Source organism: Amphiura filiformis, chromosome 7 (assembly GCF_039555335.1).
Source record: "Amphiura filiformis chromosome 7, Afil_fr2py, whole genome shotgun sequence".
NCBI classification, from domain to species: domain Eukaryota; kingdom Metazoa; phylum Echinodermata; class Ophiuroidea; order Amphilepidida; family Amphiuridae; genus Amphiura; species Amphiura filiformis.
In genome coordinates, this window is record NC_092634.1 from 41,267,656 (window position 1) to 41,289,095 (window position 21,440).

The window sequence follows — 21,440 nt, forward strand, 5'->3', positions numbered from 1 at the left end:
CTTATGCGTATCTAAATGTTTAGTTTTACTTTTCTTATGAATCGAAGTCGAGGTCGAACTTGGTGACGACATGATTGAAAACACAATAATAGGTCTATTCATGATGATCCTAGAATTTTCAAGTGCGGTTGGAAAACGGACTCCTTATCCCAAGCTCCTTATCCCTATTGTCCCCTTTGCTTCCCGATTTTCTCTTTCATTCTTTTTTGTCAGAGGGTCACTTTTCTCTTTCATTCTTTGTCAGGGGATGCGCACTCTGACCCCCCCCCCTCGTTTGTCTGGACCCCGGCTTCAGTACTGGTTTTACCGCTTTAAGCTGTAGCCCCTGTTGAAAAGTAAACATGACCTACATGTGATGTGATTCCTTTAGGTATAGAGGCCTTGCATGTGACGTATCATCCCGTAAATATGGCTGACTACTCAAATGCATTCAACAAAAGCATGATTGCAATCTACCGTGACAGTTCGTCTCGCTCATATAACCCTGCACTACGATCGAATAGGTTGATGACAACATTTGATTGAATGGACTGCACTCCGCCATAACTACGGTGAAGGACACCAGTTCAAATCCTTTGTTTGGAGCCAATCGATAAAAGAATGCAGGGCCTCTATATGCCTACGTTTTAAGTTGACGGTATCAAACGGCCAGGTTATAGTAGTTTTCCCATAGTTTCTTGAACATTATTGTTGTTGTTGTTTTTGGGGTTTTTTTTGTTGTTGTTTTTTCCATGTTTTATGGCCTATATCGTTTAAAGTGTCTTGACAACTTTTGCCAAGTTTTGCGGCCATTTTATTTCTCCAATGAAAATGCAATTGCAGCCTGAGACGAATATTCGTCTCGGATTGCAGCTCTATTCCAAGACAATAATGTGTTTTATTATTTCAATAGATTTGATTAACACTTCGTCTTTGATGAATATTAACAATATTGCAATAAATCTTGGTCCAACATGTACATAATATTGTTCATTCCGTATCCCAAATTAATTTAAACTTTTTTTTAACTTTATTAACTTATTTTAACTATTTAATATCATGCTTATCAATGTTCATCGTTCTCTTTGACCTTTTAAGGGACCGGTCATTATTTACGGAGGAATTGGAGGAATTTCAAATATTTTCAACACTGTCATGTTTCCCCTTCATGCAAATTTGCGTCTCAACCCCATTTTGGTAAAGCGCCGGACTTTGGTACAATATCATTTTTTCAAAATGCGCTCGATAGTAATTAAGCACAGCACATTATGCTAACTATCGAGTTTTTACGGTACAGTGAGATCTTTTGTTACTGGGAATCTAGTCAAATTCGACTAGACCTTTTAAAGATTAGGCTTATTAACTTAAACCTTAGAATTTAACTAAAACGACCTATTGAAGGTCGACCTACGATTATGATTAAGGCCGTGAATGTTAAACGACCTACAATAATTACCATGTTTGTATAACTTGCAATTTTTCATCGAAAAAAATAAAATGAACAAACCTTGAAAATAATGTTATAAAGTAGCCTATAAAAAGCAAAAAATGTACTTCATAATATTCAATAATCAATGCTCGCAATTTATGATATCCCAAATTGTGGCCATCAGAAAAATGACTGGCTTTAATAATTTTGGAAGAGTTTATTTAGGAAGTGAGTTTTTAATGCATTTCTATTAGTCAAGGGTGGCATAAATGATGCGACCTCTCTCACTTATATTATTGTTTCACCGAAGTCATATTGTAAATTTACGCGCCCGATCCATTTCATGACATCTCTCTGTGTCTATAATATCTGTGTTACTACGACGGAGAGTGACGTACCAACCAGCAGCATCACGATAGAGGATGCGAGTAAATTGGCTCCGCTTTCTGCAATACAATAAAACATTCAAAGAATATGGTGTTTAAGGGTTCATACCACTAAATCCGCGTGTGAAGCGGTTTCCGGTAAAAGTTTATCACGACTATAGTCCCAACGTTGCATTAAAAATGTGCAAAATCGGTACAATATTAACAATTTTAGTGTTGCAAATCGTGTTTTGCTAGAACTTGTGAATGTGATCTCTACTAATTTGAACAGAAAACGCGAAAATTTGAGTGATGTTTACGATGATGAGCGCATGAACACACGAGGTCAAAACGCGGTTAGCAGTCAGACGTAAACACGGGAAAATCGGGTCTTTTATATAGCGCTATTTTTCTCAAAAAGTAGACCTAAAATATGGTGTCATTTTCAGATATGTTATGCAGAATTTTGTTCTGATTAAAATGATATCAAATATATATTTCAAAGTAAGACGTAACTCGACTTATAGCCTAAAACGTGACCCCTGTTTTGCACGTAAAGTCTATGGAAAGCTATTTGGTGGCATGTACCCTTAGCAATTCCATGCGTTTTTCGCGCGTCTTTATCTATTTCAAATGCACGCGAAGAAATTAGGAAGGACATCAACAAGCGCGTGCATGGACGCCGCCATGTTTTTCGCTGTACGTGCGTTTTCCGCGAATAGGCTTACTTTTATCTCCAATTTAATAAAAGTTCCGATTTTGGTAGAAGTTTGAAACCTTTTGATATGAATAAAGAAGAGTTTCAAAATATTGAAAACATTGTTTATTGGTGTTTAAATTACAAAGAAGTTTTTCAATTTCATTGTTATTTTTAACCAATTTTTTGTCATTTAAACTCAAGTTTTGGCCTTCAATTTTAATAAAATTACATAAAAAATTAGATTTAAGATATTTAAGTTTCTAGTTTGCTTTATTTATACCACTGTCCAGTATTTTAAATTGTTATAACATTCAAAGTTTAATTTATATTAATATTTAATTTCAAATAGCCATTCATTACATTTGCTTTTTGGACAAAACGGGTTAAAAGTGACGATGGGGGGGTAGGCCTACTTGATTGACATTTCTTGTCTTTTTAAATATTCTGCAGGTACTGAGAATGTTTTAATTTTGAAGTTATGCACTTGCAAAAGATGTTCAAAGAACGTTTACTATTAACATCAATTAATATCTTCATGAAAATAGCAAATCAGCAACCATTGTTCATTCATGTGCATCAAAATGACGAAAAATGGCAATTGTCGGCTATCATGCTTGTGCTTGAAATCGGCATCCTGTCTAAAGTATGAAAGAAAATAACCCAAAATTTCTTACAATTTATTCAAAATGTAGTGAAAAAGATAACAAAATCATTTTCAAGGCCTAAAAACGATGTTTTAGCCTCTTCAAGGGTTCATACCACTAAATCCGCGTGTGAAGCGGTTTCAGGTAAAAGTTTATCACGACTATAGTCCAAAAAAAAAAAAAAAAATGTGCAAAATCGGTACAATATTAACAATTTTAGTGTTGCAAATCGTGTTTTGCTAGAACTTGTGAATGTGATCTCTACTAATTTGAACAGAAAACGCGAAAATTTGAGTGATGTTTACGATGATGAGCGCATGAACACACGAGGTCAAAACGCGGTTAGCAGTCAGACGTAAACACGGGAAAATCGGGTCTTTTTATATAGCGCTATTTTTCTCAAAAAGTAGACCTAAAATATGGTGTCATTTTCAGATATGTTATGCAGAATTTTGTTCTGATTAAAATGATATCAAATATATATTTCAAAGTAAGACGTAACTCGACTTATAGCCTAAAACGTGACCCCTGTTTTGCACGTAAAGTCTATATGGAAAGCTATTTGGTGGCATGTACCCTTAAGGGTGGTCTTAACCCTGGAATTATGGAAACTTTCGGGCTTCATAACTGCTAAATTATTAGTCTAAAGAATATAAAAGTATACATTTTTAGACTGGAAATGACTTGCTGAATTCATCTGTGAGGTCCAATTTGGGCCAAAATTCTCATTTTTGGAGAAAATCCCAAAAAACGGGTTTTTTGGCCCAAATTTTTTCGTGCAACGTAACAAAAAAATTGTTTGGCCAAAAAAATTTTTTTATTAATTTTTAAAAACTAGATAAAAATATCTAGGGAGCGTTTTTTTATTTTTTTGAATTTTGACCAACTTTGAGAAATTTGCACCAAAAATGGTCAAAAAATGCAAAATTTTCAAAAAATCATAAAAAGTGATTTTCGCCCAAATTTCAAATATTTTTGGTGAAGTTGGTCAAAATTCAAAAAAATGAAAAACGCTCCCTAGATATTTTTATCTAGTTTTTAAAAATCAATAAAAAACCGTTTTTTAGGATTTTCTCCAAAAATGAGCATTTTGGCCCAAATTGGGCCTCACAGATGAATTCATCAAGTCATTTCCATTCTAAAAATGTATACTTTTATATTCTTTAGACTAATAATTTAGCAGTTATGAGGCCCGAAAGTTTTCATAATTCCAGGGTTCAGACCAACCTTAATATACTGGAATTACAAATTTGTTTTCATATTTTCATAATTTCCGCTTCATACTTTCGAAAACCAGATTAATATAAACCGTCCCTAGTAATATAACTTGTGTTATTATGTTACGCGATTCGCTGAGCGCGAGAAGCGACCGCGTCAAAAACGACTTTGCACTGAGAAAAAATAATCTAAAAACGCCAACCTCTAATAATAAGGGCGGTTTATAGTACGGTGACGATTCGTCAGTATGTAGAAATACACAATGTATCACGTATTGGTGGCACGATAACACGTCATAAATAAATGATTACGTATATGGGTTTAAATGGCCGAATTAAGTATATAAATGTTTTAAAATAATTACCGGTTTTTGCGTTGCATTCGCATATATTGCATCCATTCGCGTCCTGTTTGAAACCATACTCGCAATTCATTCGACATCTGACCTCATCACATTCTAGACAAGAAAACACAATTTTTATTCATCTGAGCACAGTATAAAGCAGGTTTGAAAATATGAGGGACGGAATAAGAATTCCAGAATATCTTGTTTCTCGACCAAACTTGAAGAACTAAGAGCAAACTTGTACAATTAAATTAGTTACGCGGATTTTGGTGCACTCAGCGGATAATATGTGACCATCCACCCCAACTGAGCCCGGATGTCGCCACTATTAAAATATGCTCCACTGAACTTGACAATAAACAATAGGAAACAAAGGATTTATTGACTGTTTTATTGATTTTTCACTACTTAAATATCAAGTACTATAGACATGATATACATCATTTTAAAGCTAATTTCAAGCAGAATATTTTGGTTGAATATCTCAAAAATGATGATTGGCGACTTCAGGGCTCAGTTGTGCTGGATGGTCACATATTTGGTTATTAAAGTTCCAGCATGCACACCTCGCCTCTCCACAATACTTACGCTCGCATAATGGTTTCCCCTCTCCCGGTCCACGTCGTGTGCCAACCAACTCCTCTCCATTTATATTATTGACACACCAACAAAATCCAGTACTCCCATGACATTGTATTTGCTCGAATTTACCAGTGTTCGTACATTGTGGGATATATTTGCCAGGTATCGGAGGTCCTGCTTCGCTGATTTGTCTCTGACATTCAGTAGCTATAAAGGAGTCACAAAATGTGTTATCTCAGTAACAGTTGTCTATAAAATACTCGTTTTCTCACACACTTGAAAAGTCCAGGCAAATACAACAACGGCACATTCTTTCTTGTCGTAATTTTAAATTAAACATCATAATTCGTAAAAATCTTACAAAGGAAACCACTGCGCATGTGTGCATTCATGGTATGCTTCGGGCATGACGCAATCAGCCTAAGTCATATATACCCAGGGAATCGCTGGCCGGGCCAGCCAAACCCCCGTAGCTATATACAAGTCGGTGGTCTAAGGTTCGAATCCCGGGTGTGCCAAGTCAAATATTTCTTTATCTTCTCTCCTTTTTCGTTCCTCCCTCCTGGCCAAAAACCACGTTTAGCGACAGAGTTTCGAATTATTATATATATAGGCCAACCTAAATACATTTCAGCAAACATTTAGACAGGATGGGAAATATGTTCTTTAATTTCGGTTCTACTTTGTATGTTAACCAGTAGCCTTTGTTTCGGGCGCGTGATAATAAGAATTCAAAAGTATCTTATTTCTCGACCCAATGGCTAAATGCAATATTGTACAATTGATTTGTTGGGAGTGGCATTTGTTTTCCGTGCTCTTCGTTTCTGTTTTATTTCTATTCATACATGACAGCATGGTTATAATTATAAGCTTTTAAGCTTGGCTTGAGCATTTTACTTAAAGCCTATCCCGTCAGGACCCAAGCCTGTTTCCACCCGGACAAACTGGTTAAACTGCTGCCGAATTCAGCACCATGACAAAATGTACGAACATGGACGTGATATCAGATAGCATCATAAAAGCCTGTTTAATTCCATGTTCATTATGGATTTATGGACATTTGGAAGTCTGCGATAGGCATGTGAGTATTATCAACTAGGATTGTGTAGATGTATGACAGGGCTGCACACAAATAAGCTTATAGGTTTATGACCCCCCCCCTTCACGTGCTATGATACGTGCAATGATATTGCCATATATAGCAATGTGAAGTGTGGAAAGAACGACACAATAATATTCCTTGTCCATGGAAATATAAACCTATATTAAACTCAATTTTTCCACGAGAGCGTAATCGCCAGGGTTCGAATAGGTCTTCGGAAAGAGAATATTATAATTTTGTCACCACATCATATTATTTTAATTCGAATATTGTTTGTACTAAATTAAGACATGCTATTGCTATGACACCTATTACGTCAATTACCAAAAAAAAAAGTCATTCGCAACTCTACATACAAGGTGTCCCATAAAAAGGTTACTTGTAGAAAATGAACCGCATTTGGTAATGGTACAACAAAACAATATCAATTTTCAGATATTCTTTATTCATCCTTCTTGTACTTATCTGTTAAGTTACAACTCTGTATCTTAAAAGCAAATTCACTTATGAGCGTGAGATGACAAGGTTGTCAATAGTGGCTATAACCATCAAAATATCGCACATCGAAAGTTGAACACAAGCACAGGTTATTACACATCCGTTGACGTTAAATATAAACGGTATAAAACCAAATTCCTTCAAAAAATGTATTAGCTAAGAAAAACATAGGAGAGTGACGGTATGTGCACACATGAATTATGTTTACCTAATGTATATGTGATATTATTTATTTAGGGTCAAAGGTTATTAAGGGATCACTTCCGGTCCAAGACAAAAAACATTCAAATGTCCCTTCTGTCACAAATAACATGCCAGTGCACACATGCATTGACATAAGGCAATGCCTGTGGGGTTTTCGTAGATTTTGGGGTCAAAGGTCATTAACGGGTCAAAACACGGCTGTGTCTTGGACCACAGCTAAGTCTAGTTTTAATTATTTTGCCTTTATACTTTTATTTTTCTCTTATTTTTTTAATGGTTGAACTTATTGCATTAAAGAAATATATTGACAAGTTAAATATTGTACACTAAAAATAAATCAGTTAAAGCGTTTCTGGCTTCTGACTCTTGTTGATAACAAATAAAGGAAGGGGGTAATTAGAAATAAAGGAAGGGGGTCATTAGAGAAGAAGACGTTTTTGGTGACGGCGTTTTTGCACGCTGTATCTCCTGTCATGTCATCACAAATTCACCACAGTAAAATTGATAACAATCTTAAATCGCTGCTGTGATACTGCAAGAATATTGTACATTTCTGACTGAACTCTTGAAGTAAAACTGAACAAGTTTGATTTTCCGTTCATCAGAATAAAATACTGCATAAAGCCCGCCAAATGCGCGGGGTTGTGACTGTAGTATGAACCTCGTATACATTAAAACGTCACGTAAACAGCTTGATCAGGAATGCGTCAAATGCGGGCTAACTACAACAGTTGTGAACTTGACATTCACATAGATACTAGTAGAGGGTGCATAGATTATGTCATGAAAAATAGATAAATATTTGTTAACATTAACATATATTATTTTCAAAACTCTACATGTAGGCCTAACCTTTTTTTGGGACACCCGGTAATTACAAGAATTTGAAGAACTTACTTTGTGAGCTCGATGAAGCCACAATCGCTAAAATCACGATGCCAATTGGTTCCAAATACTCCATTTTCAAGATTTATCTTCCAAACTAGACCTATGTAGCTTATATCCTATATCTCAGCTCAGTAACTCCGTGAGAATTCTAAGATGAGACGGATGATCGCATCTACCGATGTTTTAGTGAGCTAGATAACTTATTTCGGCGATTATTCCACCATTTATACTATACACATTTGGACGGTGCTGGATCTTGGTCACAAGTTACGATGTAAGCCTCTGCACTATCCTTTATATATATTTCACTAAGAGACTATTTAAGTTCCCGGTTCGGGCTATATCGATACCAGAGTGGTTGAAATATTAGACGCAGGATGTAGTGTGTTAACCACACTGTTAATGTAAATTTTCAGAGCGGGTGTCCCAAAAAAGCTTAAATACAGATTTTTGAAAATAATCTAAGTTAATGTTAATATAAATTTTGAAGCAAATACAGGATGTCCCAGAAAAAAACAGATCCCTCTTTTTCTCCTATTTTTGGAAAGTTAATCAAATATTTGTTGGTATGTAGGCCTAAAGAAACCCTCATTCATTAGCTTTAATAAACCGGAAAAAAAATATTTCAATCGGCTCACAACTTTTGAAGATATGCTCTTTTAAAGAAATGTATCTGTTTTTCACTCTGTCCACGGAGGAGGTTTGGTTAAGTTAAAAAGGAGTCCACGTAACATACATGAATATCAAACATTCCTCAAAATAACAACTTTATTAATTTTGTGGAATGGGTTTTACCGATGGGCCTATGGGCAATGGATTTTGTGTCACTAACTATTCGGCAAAATGGATGTGGTATGGGACTTCACTTGCTATACTTGCAATTACTTTTTTTTTTCTCGGTTATTTATACCTTTTTGCTTTATTATGTTTCTTACATTACGAACGGTAGCCCTGAAAAGGGCGGTTTGGGTTGTCTTTGGTTCTTCTAAAGTGAGTTTACTGTGCTAATTTGAAAACCTGCACGACATTGAAAAAATAAAACCTTGCATGTAAGATGATGCAAGGTACTCAATTTAAACGTCAGCTTAAAACCCATCTCTTTCGTCAAGCTTTTCCAGATTCGCAGAATTAATTGCTTCTTTGTTTGTTTTCATGTGTTTGCGCGCTCTGAGTTCCACGGAAGATTTTGCGCCTTAAAAGAACCATTCATTATTATTATTATTATTATTATTATTATTATTATTATTATATCTTTTTCCGTTAATGTTGATATAAATGTTGTATAAAGAACTATTGCATAAAGAATTTCAACTGGCTTAAGGGCTGGGGTATGAACGTTTGGACAGTATTTATTTTGGGACATTAGAGCACATCAGACATATCGAATTGCATTCTGAATACGAAGAATGTCATTCTGATATCAAATAATTTTGATTTTTTGAAATTCGCAATTTAATACACATTTTATGGCAAATCATTAAAATTGATATTTTTGATATTTAACAGTACTTGAAGTAAACTTTATAAATCTGATGATTTATACTTAAAGTGTATGTAGGTGGGATGAAAAGCCGACGATCAATTGAAAATTTTGACCTTTCGTATTGAAGATATGGATTTTTTCCCAAAACACCAAAAAAAATTAGGTCTTTTTGGGAAAAAATCCATATCTTCAATATGAAAGGTCAAAATTTTCAATTGACCGACGCGTCGGCTTTTCCTCCCTGCTACATACACTTTAAGAATATATCATTAGATTTATATAATTTACTTCGAGGACTGTTATATATCAAAATTTGACAAATATCAAATTTTTATAATTTGTCATAAAATTTGTATTATATTGTGATTTTCAAAAATGAAAATTATTTGATATCAGAAAGACATGCTTCGTATTCAGAATGCAATTCGATAGGTCTGAGGTGCTCTCATGTCCCACAAAAAATACTGTCGAAAAGCAATAAACGCTCATTTTAGATCCCTTAAAAAATCTCACACGCATTAATGTGTGTATTCCAATCTCACACACATTATGGAATATTTCCAATAAATTGTAATGCAAAGTTTTCTTTTAAACCTCCATCACACATTAAGCTATAAGCACTTGATCATTGTCATTCTTAGCTCAAATGTTCCTTGGAAAGTTAAACTATAACATAGTTGCACAACCTAAGAATTATAAAGTTGGAAACATTCAGAATGATAATTTCGGGTGAAATTTTAACTATATCTATACCGTAAAAACTTGATAGTTAGCATATGTGTTTACTATCGAGCGCTTTTAAAACATGCAAACACTGAAGTGCCCCATCCACAAAAGTGTAAAGGGTTTTGAGCAAATCATCGATACATATAGTTATACGAATAAGTAAACCTGCAAATTTGCGTCTCAACCCCATTAGCTCAGTTGGTAAAGTGCCGGACTTTGGTACAATATAATTTTTTTTTTCAAAATGCGGTCGATAGTAAGCGCAGCACTTTACCGTATGCTAACTATCGAGTTTTTACGGTACAGTGATATCTTTTGTTACTGGGAATCTAGTCAAATTCAACTAGACCTTTTAAAGATTAGGCTTATTAACTTAAGATCTTAGAATTTAACTAAAACGACCTATTGAAGGTCGACCTACGATAATTATTAAGGCCGTGAATGTTAAACGACCTACAATAATTACCATGTTTGTATAACATGTATAACTTGTAACTTTTCATCGAAAAAAATAAAATAAAATGAACAAACCTTGAAAATAATGTTATAAAGTAGCCTATAAAGCAAAAATGTACTTCATAATATTCAATAAACAAGTATACCAATCATGATACTTCATGATATCCCAAATTGTGGCCATCAGAAAAATGACTGGCTTTAATAATTTTGTTTATTTGGGAAGTGAGTTTTTAATGCATTTCTATTAGTCAAGGGTGGCATAAAAGGTGAGACCTCTGTCACTTATATTATTGTTTCACCGAAGTCATATTGTAAATTTACGCGCCCGATCCATTTCATGACATCTCTCTGTGCCTATAATTTCTGTGTTACTACGACGGAGAGTGATGTACCAACCAGCAGCAGGACGATAGAGGATGCGAGTAAATTGGCTCCGCTTTCTGCAATACAATAAAACATTCAAAGGATATGGTGTTTAGTATACTGGAATTACAAATTTGTTTTCATATTTTCATTATTTCCGCTTCATACTGTCGAAAACCAGATTAATATAAATCGTCCCTATAATATAACCTGTGAATTATGTTACGCGATTCACTGAGCATGCTGAGCGCGAGAAGCAACCACGTCAAAAACGACTTTGCACTGAGAAAAAAATAATCTAAAAACGCCAACCACTAATAATAAGGGCGGTTTATAGTACGGTGACGATTCGTCAGTATGTAGAAATACACAATTTACCGGTATCACGTGAGTGGCACGATGACATCATGACAGTGTATGTGGGAGTCACATGAATTATTAGCCTAAAACGTGGATTATTATATTTCTTATACTTTAGACGGTTTCTAATTGAGCCTAAGTGTATAAACCTGCAGGGGCTGTCAACATTTGCTACGATTCTGGACCGTAAACGCCTCAGGGAATACGTGTTTAACTCGATTTAAACATGGCCATTAGTATTTTACCGTTTTCCGACTGAGAACGTTTGGTACAAACATGCCCACACCCATTGTAGCAACATTTGTCTCCACCGGTACACTCGTCATCGATGTCACATAAGTCAGCACATGACCCAGCCTCATTATCATCCGATACTGCGGGACATGTACCCTCTTTCACAATCTGTGCTGGAAAAACAAAAGTTAAAATCATTAAGGCGGTCAATAAGTTCGTAGAATAAGGTACTTGAAAGAGGACTAGCTAAATTCTTTCTATCTCACTCTTGAACATGGTCACTGCATACCTTAATGCACCCGTCGCAATTTTGCTTGAAACCTTCTATGTCAACAAAATGGAAGTCTTCCGATGGAAGTCTTCAGTGAGGGCTCACCAGTATTGATCACCAGCAAACCTGGTAGTATGAAGGGAGGACTTTAAATTCTAAAATAGTTTTCGCTAGCTGGAGGTCATGCCTGGACCACAATATGGTTGATTTAATTAAATGACCCGCTGTCGTGAATAGCAGCTTGACAAACTGAAAAAAGGCTACAGGACACACATTATCCCATTCCTAGATCCTACCACCAACCTTCTTCACTTGATGGCTTGCCTCAATTTTGCTATAAAAAGAGTATGATGTATGCCTATGATTGTACTTTCATTTGTCTCAGAAAACAGCGATGAAGACCTTCCACTATGGTGACCGAGTGATGATCTTCTTAGGGTTAGGAGATCCAGGTGCTTCCACTGAATGGACTCATAATTCTCGTGAGTAATGTACGGTCATATCACATTTAGCCAAATATAAATGAAACTTGTCTCGGTCCTCATTCTAAGTGTGTAGAAGATGTAGACCTGATTATGTCAACTGGTATCAATTTTGCGTATGAATATACTGGGACCCCATGTAGAAGACACCCTGGAATACCCAAATGTTAATGGATTTATGTTGAAAGAAAAAGTGCCCTCTGACAAAAAATGAAAGAGAAAATCAGGAGGGCAAAAGAAAAGAAAAAGGGCAAGGAGCCCCGTTTCTAGCCAAATTCAGGGCCAAAATAGTCTAAAATACAATTTTTTTCCGCGCTACGTGCGCACATTGTAACAATAAAGCCCTTTTTTAGCCGGATAATGGGCAAAAATAGTGTAAAATACCATTTTTTTCACGCTGCGCGCGCACATCATCCCAATAAAGCCCTTTTCGGGAAGCTCAAAGACATACAGTCTCTGTGTATTGTATGATGCAACTGCAATTTTTTTCGTCTGTGCCCCCAAAATTTTATTTTGCCCCCCCTGACCAAGAAAGCTGGCTACGCCCCTGGTTTTCACTTTCACAAGATACAATGATTCGAGCTGAAATCCACAAATCTAATTCCACTTGGTCTGGCGGCTTGAACTCCCGCTTGAACTGATAATAACGACTTTGGGTTTGCTTGTCCTGAGAAAAACTTACCGGAATCCTGTGATGTGCATTCGCATATTTCACATCCTTCAGAATCTCTTTGGTAACCATATTCACAGAAATCGGAGCAATTTGATTCTTTACATTCTGAAATATAACAATATTTTACTCGTAGTTAGACTATCTTTTGAATAAAGTGCTCAGTCCCAAAAGGGAGAGCGTATAAAAGTTCTAAGAACAGACCTTCCAGAATTACTCTGAGTTTCATGCCTAAAAAGGCAATCATCGGACGACACGATGAAATGCTTTGGAGGGACTACCATCTCTTGGTGTCAGCACAGCCACAGTATATCCCAGAGTCAGTCTGTCTATCGGAGATAGTCAGAAAGTGCTCAACTGCAAAATAGGACGTAATAACAACATTTTACTCATCTTTTGAATAAAGTGCTCAATCCCAAAAGGAAGATCGTATATATTCTGAAATATGGTTACCCCCCGGTGTTATCACTTAACATTGACTATGTGTACGCATGATCGTTCCCAATTTCAAGAAAAAAGGGGTTATGTTTAAACTATGTTCGCGAACATAAAACGTTCGCGATATTTAAAAAATAGGGTTGTTTTTGACGACGGTGTACTCAAAATTAAAAAATAGGGTAAGGTATATTTTGTGAATCCTGATGTTGAAATCATTATACCATTTCTTGCTCAATTTACTCCCGAATTTCACTTTTGTGAAACTTTTGTGCATTCCAAGTAATATTCAGGAACTCATTTCCAAGTTTGGCCGCTGTGTTCTTTGGTATGTGTTCTAGAAATGTTTAAAAAGGGGTGCCTTTGTAAAAGTGTACTTGAAATGCAAAAAATAGGGGTAATTTTTAAGGCTAATTTGTACCCATTTTTGTGTAAAATAGGGGTAACAAATGCTGAAAATGTTCTTGAAACCGCGCAAAATAGGGGGGTATTTTTGACTTTGGGAACGATCATGCGTTACGCCTTTGAATAGGAAGTGACAACACCGGGGGTTACCCCCTCCCCTTTAATAAACAACTTGTAATTCTTATGATCTATTACATGTTAGGTAGTCTTATCTAGGACTAGTATTTTTAAAGGAATTTTTATTTATTAGCAATGACTTGAACAATTTGAGGATTACAGCATGACAGAACAAAATATTACCTTTTGGCCCCATTATGACCTTCGACCCATCGGGGCATAAGGCATAGAGGAAAATGGAACCAATTCTAGTTTTATCCTTTGGGGTGTAAGGATGCCAAAAAACATTGATTCCACTAATGTAGAAAAACTTGATGCTAACTCAAAAACCATTTCATTAGGAAACGAATTTGGAGAAAACCTTCTGTTAATAAGATACTATGCTGAGCCACCAGCCTGGGTGACTCACGCTCCAGTAATTTCAGATGATTGAGCTCAGTAATACATCAAAGAATTTCCAATTCATGAAAACAAATAGATAATCAGCTTATCGGATTAAAATCTTAGAGGGAATGTCTTGCTGCTCAGCGAATGTTTGTAATTATCAGAAGGTTTTCTCCAAATTCATTCTCTAATGAATATCTGAATATTGACATATGCACTACTGCTGGTTGGAAATCAAAACTAAACGATCACGAATAAATTTTAATTTTTATAATAATTATAAACTAATTCAATTCAAATGTTTATTTTGAGAGTTTTTTATTATGCAAACTGCAGTGTTTACTTGCGGTATTTGTTATTAAATCAACAACATTGAACTATTACTACAAATGAAAAGAACCTGAAATGTTTGAGGAATAACTTTCACGAGATGAAAAAAATAAAACAGAGAATATTAAAACGTGAAATGAGAAATGGATAAATATTGTATTATTTTATCTTCGTACTTGCTGGTTTTTCTTTACAATCACAAATTGGACATCCGTTTTTGTCGTCCTTGTTTCCGTATGGACAGTGTCCTGTGCAAAATACAGAGCCACATGACTTTTCTGAAAGCAAAGGTATTAGTATAATTATTTTAAACACATAATTTTATTCAATAGAAAGTGAATGGACGACGCCGATAGTCTGATACTTCGGGTATGCATTTTTATTCAACATTGCCCAAAAGGAGAATACACTGTAAACAATCTTTGCTGCAATTTTTATCCGTATATTCCCCGATCCCGGCAGGACAGTTGCTAGAACTGCTCATTTAAACTTAACGTAAACTTATTTTTATGGAAGCAGTTGAGTGTTCCGGCAAAATATTTCCGTAAACCCGGCCATATCTGCCTGTGCGGGGACTTGAACCCCAGACCTCTCGCTTGTCGGGCGAGCGCTCTACCACTGATCTACACAGACTGTCCCTGATATTAAAACAGAACTCAAGTCTGGTACTTATGGATATGAGCAGTCAAGGGTGAGCTGTACAAACAACACATTACATACCAGTGTACGAGATCAATATGCTTACCCGCCAGCCTAATATAATCATACAAACAGGGGAAGAGGCTTACCGTGCGCATCATACACTGGAACATGGAAACATTAAAACATAACAAACTGGCGCACGAGATTTTGGTTTTATAAGATTGCTTTCACGCTTGCCCTTTGCAAAGTAATAATTATTTACTCAGTCATGCTTGTTTCAAAATCAGCATCTTTAATTTTGGCGAATGTTACAATCTCAAACATTTTCTTCTATTTCTTTATGTTTCTACAGTAATAGAATGACTGAAAGCATTGGTACCATTACTCATACTCTACAACTTGAGGTCTAATTTGATTATGATTATTGCATGAACTGAGCCAGTTGAAATGACACATTTTGCTATTCTAAAGTCTGCACAAAATGTAACTCAGCTGTTATAAATACGCCTATAGATTCAGAACTAATAACTGTTTTCACAATATTTCCACATAAAAAGAAGGATGATTTATTTACGCGCATTTTGATACCCCATTTGTCCAATTTCGTTCAATATTGACAATACAGCAGTGCTTTGAAAGAAAAATGCCCCAATTTAAAAGTTGCAGTTATTTGTATTGATTTGAAGTAAGCGCGAAGTTAATGGCGGGCTTTACGTGTTTACAGTGCTGGCATTATAACCATTGATCGCTATAAACTGTAAGTTTTAAACTCGGGTATTTTTCTGTAAAAGCACTACTGTGTTGTTAATATTGAACGACATTTGACGAATGGGGTATCAAAATGCGCGTAAATAAATCATGCTTCTCTCTATGTTGAAATATTGTGAAAACAATTATTAGTTCTGAATCTATAGGCGTATTTATAACAGCTGAGTTACTTTTTGTGCAGACTTTATTTGCTATCCACATTCCCCCCGTGGACGATTTAGCGTATGTCTTCTACCGAGGGAGTTGAGGGTTTCAAATAGAATAGACAATTGCAACTGCCATTTGAATTGGAATGCCGTAAAATCTCGTCTACAAGCATTACAGTGTTTCTGATGAAAGCAAAATTAATACGTCACAGCCGAAAATATGCCGATACAATTGGATTAGTCTTACAATAATGCTTATTTGTATAAATTTGTATCTGTTATTTATTTGCTCATACTCCAAAATGTTATAATTCTGCCGATGGATTGATTAATTTAGCTTTCACCAATAGCACTATAAATGCTTGTAAACGAGGTTTTACGGTAATCACTCCAGTTGTGGAAGATACATATAAACCGAGCCTCATGCAGAGGGAGTATGGGTTTCAAATAATTAACCCTAGGCAATATAATTTCAAAACATATCCCCGCTGTAGAAGATGATTCTTAAAGCCATATTGTAACATTTCCATAAAAGTAGATTAGTATTTTGAGCCGAGCAACTAAGTTAAAGCAAATAAACTTGGAATTTACTATCAGCATGATCAGTGCCGATGACGCCAATGCGTGTCACTCCGTCGGTCGTGCTACGCAGTGCAGTCCTTTGATCTGTGTATGGCCGTCCCGCACGCCATGATATGAACGTACTGTGTTGTGAACATCGGGTACAAATATTTCCATTATAATAATAATACGTCTTGTTCAGACGGTTTATTCAAAATTTCGGATTTTGAAAAAACTACTGCACCTATAAGTCTTGATTTTTGCACGGTTTGTTAGTTTACTAAATTACATTAAAACAGTGTAAAGAACTTTTGAAGGCGTCCTACAATATTATTCCACAGGATTCTGGCAGATTTCGAATGGAATACGGTATCAAAGATTGTCTCATTTTAATGAACTGACCTTCATTGCAAGAACATATATCGCAGCCTTTGTCATCCTTTTGGAATCCATTCTCACAAGCCAAAGTACACAGAACTGGAGGACATTCCGCTAGAAAACACAAATGAACAAAGGTGATGTCATCAAATTGCCTTTTTTTACAAGTACATTCTTAAAATAATACGAAATAATTTTTGAATAAATTGATAGAATTTCAACCAAAAACAAGCAAGATTAATTTTAATTTCAATTTAAACTTAAAACGATATCTTAAATATGTTAAAAGGTGCAGTCATTAGATCCTAAAAGGGAGGTAATTGGGATATACAAAAGGGTCGGTGCCATCTAAAAGGCATGACATTTTTACTAATATTTGAGTGCCCCATCATTAATTATGTCCCTTTTCTGATGATAATTACAAGCCTTTCTTACATTTAATGTTGAGGGCGTCGACACAAACATGTCCACATCCATTAGAACAACACTTCTGTGACACGTCTGTGCAGTTATCGTCGCTGCTGCATTCTTCCACGCACGTGCCAACAATTCCTTCTGGTAAGAAGCCGACAGGACACTCGCCAGGTTTCTCAACTTAAACAGTAAAACAAAAAAGCGGCCACTTAAACTTGTGAGGCTATTCATGTCATTAATTACCTATGGCTGATCATTTTGCACAAAGATAGGGATAATGACACTGTGCTGTAGTGCTAGTATTAATGCCCATCCAGTGAACTTAGGACTAATCATGATCATGGCCCGGGGGGTACTCAAGTTTGGTTTTGGTAGGGACGTGCCGCTGAGATTTTGGAAGTAGACCCATAAATATACCAATTTTTCGAGAAATTTGGACCCATTGATATACCAAAAGTCAAAATTTTCGGCCGAATTTACCCAAAATTGTCTTAGTTTTTACAAATTTTCCCAAAATTTTGGGGAAATTTTGAAAATTTTGGCTAGATTAAGGAAAAATTGGGCTGTTTTCCGAAAAAATTGAGAAAATTTTGAAAAAAGGACCCATTCATATACCAAAATAGGCTTAGAAAAAGGGGTCATTGATATACCAGAAGGCTGAAAATGCTACCCATGTTTGCGGCACGTCCCCGTATCGTCATTTGTACTGAGTACAATCCCCGGGATCATGGCCGGAAAAATAGGGATGAGGTGTCACTGAAGTTGGAACTGATAATAAATGAATACGTGTAAGATGAATGGTTGATTGTGATTTATGTTCCTTTGATTCGTTGATTTAAGTCTATACCACGTATAACTATAATTGAATTTGCCTGGTTGACTAACGTACCTCCATCTGTGGCGTCTTGGCATTTACAAATATTGCAGCCTTTACTGTATCTCTTGTAGCCATATTCGCAAAAGATCCGACAGTTTACACCAGTACAACCTCGTGAAAAAACAGACATCAAACATCATGAGGTAAAAGTTGATTAAAGTATTTAAAAAATCTGTATCATCAAGTGAACAGCACATTCAGCATCGCCTCGTCAAAGTTTAACGCCCTTTATCATATTTGTGTTTCTAGATCATAGTATTACACCACGACGGTCGGTCATTATCTCATTTGTATATTAATTATTATGTCTTGAATTTAATTTTAGTATATGTATACTAATTTATTAGCATGATTACGAAAACGTTGACTCTGTATTACAGTATTCTTTACTTGTACCAATGCGTGTTATGATGAAAGAAAACTGAAGTGAAATGATGACCTATCTTCCTGGCAATTCTGGTGCAAGACCTCCCTGAGGATCAGGAGTGTCAAGATCGTTACATTGGAGAAACCGGCCAACCCCTGCAGAGTCGCATGTCCCAACATAGACGCGCCAGTTCAAGTGGCAACGATTCGGCGGTCTACAAACATCTTGAGGGCAGCGGCCACAGTTTTGACATAGACGACGTGGTCATGTACATCTTGGATCGGGAACCTCGTTGGTTCGAACGGGGTGTCAAAGAAGCAGTGTGGGTACGAGCCGAACAACCGTCGCTCAACAGGAGTGGGGGCGTTAGAGTGAATCTGTCACATGGTTGGGATCGGGTCATCAAGCAACTTCCTCATCGATTGATCTCGGATGACCCTAGATCATCCACCCACCTGAAGGCCAAAGGTTTTGGCCGCAACGTCGGTGATTCCATCTAACCAAAGTGAGTTTTTCTGATTCAATTTTACACAATTTGAACATTTCCCAGATGAATGAAAGTATACATAGTGTTAACATCAAGGGATCTTTGTTACCATGGTTACGAAGTACAGATTAGCATCTTACCTGGACTCTCTTCTAGCACGGTAATGCAAACATGACCGCATCCATTGCTACAACATTTCTGATTGGTTGCACGGTTACGGTTCGCTATCTCTAAGGTTCGCTATCTCTAAGGTTCGCTATCTCTAAGGTTCGTTATCACTAATTACGAAAAAGGTTCGCTATACCTAAGGTTCGATATCACTAATTTTGAAAAAGGTTCGGTATTTCTAAGGTTCGATATCACTAATTTTAAATAAGGTTCGCTATCTCTAATTTTAAATAAGGTCTGCTATCACTAATTTATTGAAGGTTCGCTATCTCTAAGGTTCGCTATCACTAATTTAAAATAAGGTCCGCTATCTCTAATTTTAACAATCCCGGTATCCCTAAGGTTCGCTATCTCTAATTTTAAATAAGGTCCGCTATCTCTAAGGTTCGCTACCTCTAAGGTTCGCTATCTCTAAGGTTCGCTATCACTAATTTCAAATAAGGTTCGCTATCTCTAATTTTAAATAAGGTTCGCTATCTCTAATTTTAAATAAGGTTCGCTATCTCTAATTTCAAATAAGGTTCGCTATAGCGGTCCTTATTTAAAATTAGAGATAGCGGACCTTATTTGAAATTAGAGATAGCGGACCTTATTTAAAATTAGAGATAGTGGACCTTATTTAAGATTAGTGATAACGAACCTTAGGTATAGCGAACCTTAATCGAAATTAGTGATAACGAACCTTAGAGATAGCGAACCTTAATTAATTAGGGATAGCGAACCTGAAACAAAATTAGTGATAGCGAACCTTAGGTATAGCGGACCTTTATTGGAATTAGTGATAACGAACCTTAGAGATAGCGAACCTTCAATAAATTAGTGATAGCGGACCTTATTCAAAATTAGTGATAGCGAACCTTATTTTAAATTAGTGATAGCGAACCTTATTTATGATTAGTGATATCGAACCTTAGAACTAGCGAACCTTATTCTAAATTAGTGATATCGAACCTTAGAAGTAGCGGACCTTTTTTAGGTATAGCGAACCCTTTTCTCTATTAGAGATAGCGGGATTCTGATCGCCATAGACTTTACACGTTAGTGATAGCGAACCTTAGAGATAGCGAACCTTAGAGATAGCGGACCTTAGAGATAGCGGGATGTCACCGGTTGCACATTGTCCATCTCTATCGCACATTTCCACACAAGCACCGTTCCATCCTACTTTTAAATCTCCAGTTGGACATGACAAAAATACATGGTGAGAATGGCGAGTGAAAATCTGACGAAAGTGAAAAATATAATAAGTTATGCATTTTCTGATTACAATGCAATGATTGTTAGCTAGTACTGTACGGGGATTCATGTCCCTTTTGTATGTTTGTCCCGTGCGTTGACGGCAAAGTGCAGTGTCGTTGCTAGAATGGAACGTTTTAGCACCTTGATAATTGATCAAAAAATGGCGCAACAAATGGCACAACCGCCGAAGAAATATTCTTACCACATGGTCGCACCTACTGTAAGTGCAATATTGTCGGCATGAGCAAGATTTTGACGGCAGAATAATATTCTGTTTCCAACTTGTGGTCCATGACCACAAATCTATGTGGTCCATGACCACCGTTGCTATAGACGAATCCAACGAGCCAAGTGATGGTCAGAATTCATTCGGACATTACTGGGTCCTCTCCACACCAAATTGGTGTTGTAACTGCCCAATTGGAGTTAGAGTTTGTAAACTTTCATCATTCTTTTGTCTACTTGTAATACGGGTAATGGACTGCAGTTCAAAATCCCCGTCAAGGCAGCATCATTTCACATTTTAGGTGGGATGGAGCCGGCGGGGACCCAGCTGTAGCTGCCATTGAGGTGTAGGAATGCGTGAAATTGGATTCGTCTATAAGTCGTGTTCACATTTGGAGTTACACCCGGCGTAAACTTTCGTTAACATTGATAAACATTCCACAAATATTTTCGCTACTCCTACCGTGTGTCCATACCTAGCCTACTCCTAACAC

At 36.3% G+C, this 21,440-nt stretch overlaps 2 protein-coding genes across 2 annotated transcripts; both read right to left on the bottom strand.

Annotated features, from left to right (window-relative positions):
* Positions 1-835: 835 nt before the first annotated feature.
* On the bottom strand, positions 836-9,404 carry LOC140157176 (equistatin-like). Its single transcript, XM_072180276.1, has 4 exons — positions 7,965-9,404; positions 5,270-5,470; positions 4,700-4,792; positions 836-1,854 (listed from the first exon to the last, which is right to left on the bottom strand). The coding sequence occupies exons 1-4, from the start codon at positions 8,026-8,028 to the stop codon at positions 1,769-1,771; spliced, it is 444 nt and encodes a 147-aa protein (XP_072036377.1). The 5' UTR covers positions 8,029-9,404; the 3' UTR covers positions 836-1,768.
* Positions 9,405-9,837: 433 nt separating this feature from the next.
* Positions 9,838-20,664, bottom strand: LOC140157175 (uncharacterized). Its single transcript, XM_072180275.1, has 9 exons — positions 20,591-20,664; positions 19,455-19,518; positions 18,473-18,571; positions 17,605-17,763; positions 17,194-17,283; positions 14,851-14,952; positions 13,016-13,111; positions 11,592-11,753; positions 9,838-11,063 (listed from the first exon to the last, which is right to left on the bottom strand). Exons 1-9 carry the CDS (start codon positions 20,618-20,620, stop codon positions 10,978-10,980), a joined length of 888 nt encoding a protein of 295 aa, XP_072036376.1. The 5' UTR covers positions 20,621-20,664; the 3' UTR covers positions 9,838-10,977.
* Between the last annotated feature and the right edge of the window lie 776 nt (positions 20,665-21,440).

Excerpts from the sequence above, each read along its gene's own strand:
- LOC140157176 (XM_072180276.1), bottom strand. The coding sequence starts at position 8,028 with ATGGAGTATTTGGAACCAATTGGCATCGTGATTTTAGCGATTGTGGCT. Across the intron at positions 4,793-5,269 it reads GGGGAAACCATTATGCGAGC|AATGTGATGAGGTCAGATGT; the intron begins GTAAGTATTGTG and ends TTTCTTGTCTAG. Across the intron at positions 1,855-4,699 it reads CGAATGCAACGCAAAAACCG|AAAGCGGAGCCAATTTACTC; the intron begins GTAATTATTTTA and ends ATTGTATTGCAG.
- LOC140157175 (XM_072180275.1), bottom strand. The coding sequence starts at position 20,620 with ATGTGCGATAGAGATGGACAATGTGCAACC. Across the intron at positions 19,519-20,590 it reads GAGATGGACAATGTGCAACC|AATCAGAAATGTTGTAGCAA; the intron begins GGTGACATCCCG and ends AACCGTGCAACC. Across the intron at positions 17,284-17,604 it reads CGACGCCCTCAACATTAAAT|CGGAATGTCCTCCAGTTCTG; the intron begins GTAAGAAAGGCT and ends TGTGTTTTCTAG.